This window comes from Chiloscyllium plagiosum, unplaced genomic scaffold, assembly GCF_037043375.1.
Source record: "Chiloscyllium plagiosum isolate Xiang-an unplaced genomic scaffold, Cpla_swu_hap1 HiC_scaffold_53X, whole genome shotgun sequence".
Lineage (NCBI taxonomy): Eukaryota > Metazoa > Chordata > Chondrichthyes > Orectolobiformes > Hemiscylliidae > Chiloscyllium > Chiloscyllium plagiosum.
Window position 1 is genome coordinate 9,840,168 of NW_028270191.1, and position 8,576 is coordinate 9,848,743.

General features: G+C 51.7%; 1 protein-coding gene across 1 annotated transcript in view; it reads left to right on the forward strand.

The window, feature by feature from the left end:
- LOC122546558 (nck-associated protein 1-like) overlaps positions 1–7,233 on the forward strand; it is a 234,902-nt gene extending 227,669 nt beyond the window's left edge. Inside the window, exon 31 of the mRNA XM_087985609.1 lies at positions 7,015–7,233. Within this exon, the coding sequence (XP_087841735.1) occupies positions 7,015–7,131 (117 nt within the window). The 3' untranslated portion in view covers positions 7,132–7,233. The remainder of the gene's footprint in view (positions 1–7,014) is intronic.
- The last annotated feature ends 1,343 nt before the right edge of the window (positions 7,234–8,576 follow it).

Sequence of the window (8,576 nt, forward strand, 5' to 3'; positions counted from 1 at the left end):
GGGCACTATGGGACAATTTAGCACGGCCAATCCACCCTAACCTACACATCCCTGGGCACTATGGGACAATTTAGCATGGCCAATCCACCCTAACCTGCACATCCCTGGGCACTAAGGGACAATTTAGCATGGCCAATCCACCCTAACCTGCACATCCCTGGGCACTATGGGACAATTTAGCATGGCCAATCCACCCTAACCTGCACATCCCTGGACACTATGGGACAATTTAGCATGGCCAATCCACCCTAACCTGCACATCCCTGGGCACTATGGGACAATTTAGCATGGCCAATCCACACTAACCTGCACATCCCTGGACACTATGGGACAATTTAGCACGGCCAATCCACCCTAACCTACACATCCCTGGGCACTATGGGACAATTTAGCACGGCCAATCCACCCTAACCTACACATCCCTGGGCACTATGGGACAATTTAGCACGGCCAATCCACCCTAACCTGCACATCCCTGGGCACTATGGGACAATTTAGCATGGCCAATCCACCCTAACCTGCACATCCCTGGGCACTATGGGACAATTTAGCATGGCCAATCCACCCTAACCTGCACATCCCTGGACACTATGGAACAATTTAGCACGGCCAATCCACCCTAACCTGTACACCCCTGGACACTATGGGACAATTTAGCATGGCCAATCCATCCTAACCTGCACATCCCTGGACACTATGGGACAATTTAGCACGGCCAATCCACCCTAACCTGCACATCCCTGGGCACTATGGGACAATTTAGCATGGCCAATCCATCCTAACCTGCACATCCCAGGGCACTATGGGACAATTTAGCATGGCCAATCCACCCTAACCTGCACATCCCTGGACACGATGGGACAATTCAGCATGGCCAATCCACTCTAACCTGCACATCCCTGGGCACTATGGGGCAATTTAGCACGGCCAATCCACCCTAACCTACACATCCCTGGGCACTATGGGACAATTTAGCACGGCCAATCCATCCTAACCTGAACATCCCAGGGCACTATGGGACAATTTAGCATGGCCAATCCACCCTAACCTGCACATCCCTGGGCACGATGGGACAATTTAGCATGGCCAATCCACTCTAACCTGCACATCCCTGGGCACTACGGGGCAATTTAGCACGGCCAATCCACCCTAACCTACACATCCCTGGGCACTATGGGACAATTTAGCATGGCCAATCCACTCTAACCTGCACATCCCTGGGCACTATGGGGCAATTTAGCATGGCCAATCCACCCTAACCTGCACATCCCTGGGCACTATGGGACAATTTACCATGGCCAATCCACCCTAACCTGCACATCCCTGGACACTATGGGACAATTTAGCATGGCCAATCCACCCTAACCTGCACATCCCTGGGCACTATGGGACAATTTAGCACGGCCAATCCACCCTAACCTGCACATCCCTGGGCACTATGGGACAATTTAGCATGGCCAATCCACCCTAACCTGCACATCCCTGGGCACTATGGGACAATTTAGCATGGCCAATCCACCCTAACCTGCACATCCCTGGGCACTATGGGACAATTTAGCATGGCCAATCCACCCTAACCTGTACACCCCTGGACACTATGGGACAATTTAGCATGGCCAATCCATCCTAACCTGCACATCCCTGGACACTATGGGACAATTTAGCACGGCCAATCCACCCTAACCTGCACATCCCTGGACACTAAGGGACAATTTAGCATGGCCAATCCACCCTAACCTGCACATCCCAGGGCACTATGGGACAATTTAGCATGGCCAATCCACCCTAACCTGCACATCCCTGGGCACTATGGGACAATTTAGCACGGCCAATCCACCCTAACCTACACATCCCTGGGCACTATGGGACAATTTAGCATGGCCAATCCACCCTAACCTGCACATCCCTGGGCACTAAGGGACAATTTAGCATGGCCAATCCACCCTAACCTGCACATCCCTGGGCACTATGGGACAATTTAGCATGGCCAATCCACCCTAACCTGCACATCCCTGGACACTATGGGACAATTTAGCATGGCCAATCCACCCTAACCTGCACATCCCTGGGCACTATGGGACAATTTAGCATGGCCAATCCACACTAACCTGCACATCCCTGGACACTATGGGACAATTTAGCACGGCCAATCCACCCTAACCTACACATCCCTGGGCACTATGGGACAATTTAGCACGGCCAATCCACCCTAACCTACACATCCCTGGGCACTATGGGACAATTTAGCACGGCCAATCCACCCTAACCTGCACATCCCTGGGCACTATGGGACAATTTAGCATGGCCAATCCACCCTAACCTGCACATCCCTGGGCACTATGGGACAATTTAGCATGGCCAATCCACCCTAACCTGCACATCCCTGGACACTATGGAACAATTTAGCACGGCCAATCCACCCTAACCTGTACACCCCTGGACACTATGGGACAATTTAGCATGGCCAATCCATCCTAACCTGCACATCCCTGGACACTATGGGACAATTTAGCACGGCCAATCCACCCTAACCTGCACATCCCTGGGCACTATGGGACAATTTAGCATGGCCAATCCATCCTAACCTGCACATCCCAGGGCACTATGGGACAATTTAGCATGGCCAATCCACCCTAACCTGCACATCCCTGGACACGATGGGACAATTTAGCATGGCCAATCCACTCTAACCTGCACATCCCTGGGCACTATGGGGCAATTTAGCACGGCCAATCCACCCTAACCTACACATCCCTGGGCACTATGGGACAATTTAGCACGGCCAATCCATCCTAACCTGAACATCCCAGGGCACTATGGGACAATTTAGCATGGCCAATCCACCCTAACCTGCACATCCCTGGGCACGATGGGACAATTTAGCATGGCCAATCCACTCTAACCTGCACATCCCTGGGCACTACGGGGCAATTTAGCACGGCCAATCCACCCTAACCTACACATCCCTGGGCACTATGGGACAATTTAGCATGGCCAATCCACTCTAACCTGCACATCCCTGGGCACTATGGGGCAATTTAGCATGGCCAATCCACCCTAACCTGCACATCCCTGGGCACTATGGGACAATTTAGCATGGCCAATCCACCCTAACCTGCACATCCCTGGACACTATGGGACAATTTAGCATGGCCAATCCACCCTAACCTGCACATCCCTGGGCACTATGGGACAATTTAGCACGGCCAATCCACCCTAACCTGCACATCCCTGGGCACTATGGGACAATTTAGCATGGCCAATCCACCCTAACCTGCACATCCCTGGGCACTATGGGACAATTTAGCATGGCCAATCCACCCTAACCTGCACATCCCTGGGCACTATGGGACAATTTAGCATGGCCAATCCACCCTAACCTGTACACCCCTGGACACTATGGGACAATTTAGCATGGCCAATCCATCCTAACCTGCACATCCCTGGACACTATGGGACAATTTAGCACGGCCAATCCACCCTAACCTGCACATCCCTGGGCACTATGGGACAATTTAGCATGGCCAATCCATCCTAACCTGCACATCCCAGGGCACTATGGGACAATTTAGCATGGCCAATCCACCCTAACCTGCACATCCCTGGACACGATGGGACAATTTAGCATGGCCAATCCACTCTAACCTGCACATCCCTGGGCACTATGGGGCAATTTAGCACGGCCAATCCACCCTAACCTACACATCCCTGGGCACGATGGGACAATTTAGCATGGCCAATCCATCCTAACCTGAACATCCCAGGGCACTATGGGACAATTTAGCATGGCCAATCCACCCTAACCTGCACATCCCTGGGCACGATGGGACAATTTAGCATGGCCAATCCACCCTAACCTGCACATCCCTGGACACTATGGGACAATTTAGCATGGCCAATCCACCCTAACCTGCACATCCCTGGGCACTATGGGACAATTTAGCACGGCCAATCCACCCTAACCTGCACATCCCTGGGCACTATGGGACAATTTAGCATGGCCAATCCACCCTAACCTGCACATCCCTGGGCACTATGGGACAATTTAGCATGGCCAATCCACCCTAACCTGCACATCCCTGGACACTATGGAACAATTTAGCACGGCCAATCCACCCTAACCTGTACACCCCTGGACACTATGGGACAATTTAGCATGGCCAATCCATCCTAACCTGCACATCCCTGGACACTATGGGACAATTTAGCACGGCCAATCCACCCTAACCTGCACATCCCTGGGCACTATGGGACAATTTAGCATGGCCAATCCATCCTAACCTGCACATCCCAGGGCACTATGGGACAATTTAGCATGGCCAATCCACCCTAACCTGCACATCCCTGGACACGATGGGACAATTTAGCATGGCCAATCCACTCTAACCTGCACATCCCTGGGCACTATAGGACAATTTAGCACGGCCAATCCACCCTAACCTACACATCCCTGGGCACTATGGGACAATTTAGCATGGCCAATCCATCCTAACCTGCACATCCCAGGGCACTATGGGACAATTTAGCATGGCCAATCCACCCTAACCTGCACATCCCTGGGCACGATGGGACAATTTAGCATGGCCAATCCACTCTAACCTGCACATCCCTGGGCACTATAGGACAATTTAGCACGGCCAATCCACCCTAACCTACACATCCCTGGGCACTATGGGACAATTTAGCATGGCCAATCCATCCTAACCTGCACATCCCAGGGCACTATGGGACAATTTAGCATGGCCAATCCACCCTAACCTGCACATCCCTGGGCACGATGGGACAATTTAGCATGGCCAATCCACTCTAACCTGCACATCCCTGGGCACTATGGGGCAATTTAGCACGGCCAATCCACCCTAACCTACACATCCCTGGGCACTATGGGACAATTTAGCACGGCCAATCCACTCTAACCTGCACATCCCTGGGCACTATGGGGCAATTTAGCATGGCCAATCCACTCTAACCTGCACATCCCTGGGCACTATGGGACAATTTAGCATGGCCAATCCACCCTAACCTGCACATCCCTGGACACTATGGGACAATTTAGCATGGCCAATCCACCCTAACCTGCACATCCCTGGGCACTACGGGACAATTTAGCATGGCCAATCCACTCTAACCTGCACATCCCTGGGCACTATGGGGCAATTTAGCACGGCCAATCCACCCTAACCTACACATCCCTGGGCACTATGGGACAATTTAGCATGGCCAATCCACTCTAACCTGCACATCCCTGGGCACTATGGGACAATTTAGCATGGCCAATCCACCCTAACCTGCACATCCCTGGACACTATGGGACAATTTAGCACGGCCAATCCACCCTAACCTACACATCCCTGGGCACTATGGGACAATTTAGCATGGCCAATCCACTCTAACCTGCACATCCCTGGGCACTATGGGGCAATTTAGCATGGCCAATCCACCCTAACCTGCACATCCCTGGGCACTATGGGGCAATTTAGCACGGCCAATCCACCCTAACCTACACATCCCTGGGCACTATGGGACAATTTAGCATGGCCAATCCACTCTAACCTGCACATCCCTGGGCACTATGGGGCAATTTAGCATGGCCAATCCACCCTAACCTGCACATCCCTGGACACTATGGGACAATTTAGCATGGCCAATCCACCCTAACCTGCACATCCCTGGGCACTACGGGACAATTTAGCATGGCCAATCCACCCTAACCTGCACATCCCTAGGCACTACGGGACAATTTAGCACGGCCAATCCACCCTAACCTGCACATCCCTGGGCACTACGGGACAATTTAGCATGGCCAATCCACCCTAACCTACACATCCCTGGGCACTATGGGACAATTTAGCACGGCCAATCCACTCTAACCTGCACATCCCTGGGCACTATGGGGCAATTTAGCATGGCCAATCCACCCTAACCTGCACATCCCTGGGCACTACGGGACAATTTAGCACGGCCAATCCACTCTAACCTGCACATCCCTGGGCACTATGGGGCAATTTAGCATGGCCAATCCACTCTAACCTGCACATCCCTGGGCACTATGGGGCAATTTAGCATGGCCCATCCACCCTAACCTGCACATCCCTGGGCACTATGGGGCAATTTAGCATGGCCAATCCACCCTAACCTGCACATCCCTGGGCACTACGGGACAATTTAGCACGGCCAATCCACTCTAACCTGCACATCCCTGGGCACTATGGGGCAATTTAGCACGGCCAATCCACCCTAACCCGCACATCCCTGGGCACTACGGGACAATTTAGCACGGCCAATCCACCCTAACCTGCACATCCCTGGGCAGTCTGGGGCAATTTAGCACGGCCAATCCACCCTAACCTGCACATCCCTGGGCACTATGGGGCAATTTAGCATGGCCAATCCACTCTAACCTGCACATCCCTGGACTCTATGGGACAATTTAGCATGGCCAATCCACCCTAACCTCCACATTGGAGAAGGAAACTTCCATAGATTCAAGGAGAACATGCAAACTGAAAACAGAGTCACCTGAAGGTGGAATGGAACTCAGGTCTCTGGTGCTGTGAGGCAGCGGTACTAACCACCTAGCCACCTGGTTTCCTGCACTTGGCAGCTATTTGTTGCCAACAGACAGGAGGCTGAATCCTGTAAGGCTGTGAATCAGGTCGGCTCTCATGTGCAATGTGGCAGAATTGTTTTCTTTTCTTCACATGTCCGATGTGGCCATCCCTGGCTGGGCCCAGTATTTATTGCCCCGTCCCTAATTGCCCCCTTGAGAAGGTGGGGGTGAGCTGCCATCTTGAACCGCTGCAGTCCATGTGCTGTAGGTAGGCCCACAATGCCCTGAGGGAGGGAATTTCCGGATTTTGTCCCAGCAACACTGAAGGAACATAAATGTGGCAATTGTCTGCCACTTTGAGCACTTCATTCCCAAACATCAGCGTGCGAGCAGCAAGAGCTCTCTTTCTTGACCTCATAAAGTGCCCTTGTCTCTCTCTCTCTCTCTCTCTCTCTCTCTCTCAGTTAATCGAAGTGTCTCCCTTTCTGGAAATGGATATGCTGGAGCCTTACTTCCCATATGTTTTGCTGAGAAACGCCTTCCGTGAAGTGTACAGGCCAGTCATGATGACCACGGCATAAATCCCAGCAGGAGCTCTCTCCCTGCCTGTCGGAATCGATCGATGGGAGCTGGACATCATGGGAGGAGTGGGTGGGGTGGGGGAGAGATGGAGCTACGGAAAATGACAGCTTCACACAGCGGGGACATGGGGCTTTGGCGGGGGGGGGGGGGGGGGGGGGCTGTTGGAGGGGATGGAGGTGGGGGGGTGAGTGCACCGCGGTGGTGGGGGGAGATGCACAAAGGGGCTTTCAGATGTGCAGTAAGGATTGCCAGAGGGCTAATGAGGGAGAGAAGAGGGTCTGGAGGACAGAGGGAATGGGGGAGTTAGAAACTGGGGCCGCACGGGACTATGGGGGAAAGAAAGAATAGTTGAAAGGAGTGGGGGCACTCAGAGTGTGAAGAAGCAAATGTGCAGGTTTGTTCTGAAGACTTCACTGAGGAAAAGCCTTCTCTTTTGTGGGATGGCCCATAAGTTGTATATGCCTTGGGGAGCAACGTCTGGGCTGAATCCACTTTATTTTGAACTAACCTTGCCTGGGCTAACCTTTTTTCTTCTTTCGGATTGCCATATGGGCATCGCTGGCACCGGTTAGCCATCCTGTACTGTCCTCGAGGCAACTGTGTGACCATCTCGGGAGGCAGCCATGCTGGCTGTGGGTCTGGAATCACGTGTAGGCCCGGACTGGGTAAGGACGACAGACCTCCCTCCCAAACATGAGCCATTTGTTATACACCAGACCAAACCCTCTCAAAATATATTCAGAGGGTAGTCTACACCCTAGGTTTTGCCTTATTTTAAAGATAAATGTGAGGTATTGTGTTCTGAATGCAAGTTCACTGGTCAAACTGCCAGGTTTGAAGCTAAACACACTTTATTCATTCACTGTAGTTAAAATGCAAATAAAAGAAAGAAGACATTGGAGTAACAACTCTATTGGAAAACCTGACAAAATAATAGATTATTTAATGACTAAACAGTAACCATTCCGATATAATAACATGCCATAAACACACCCTGGGCAAAGGCAGATTCAGTGAAAAAGGTTGTCTCACAGGCAATTCTCCAGTGAAGGGGGAAAAAAAATCAAGCAAAAACTCTGAGAGAGAGAGACAGAGAGAAAGAGTGTGTAGTGGGGAGAGATGTACTGCAGCTTCTAAAACCAGCTTCACAACCCCAGAAACTGAAAACTAAAACTAAAAAATCCTCATTCTGTGAGAGCTTGACCTCACCCAGTCAGGCTGCTTCTATTGTTCCAACTTTTTTTAAAAATCCTAAGGCCTCAGAAGCTGTTTATGGGCCTTCAATCGACAGCTCGACACCTCCGACTTAAAACCTCTCCTCAAAATAAAGGGACTAAATACACCTCTTTAAAGCCATAGTGCCGTCAGTTCTGATTTATGAGTTGGATTTAACTTCCACCAAAACCAGGAGGGATTCGAACCGACGATGGCGAACTCAGCGACA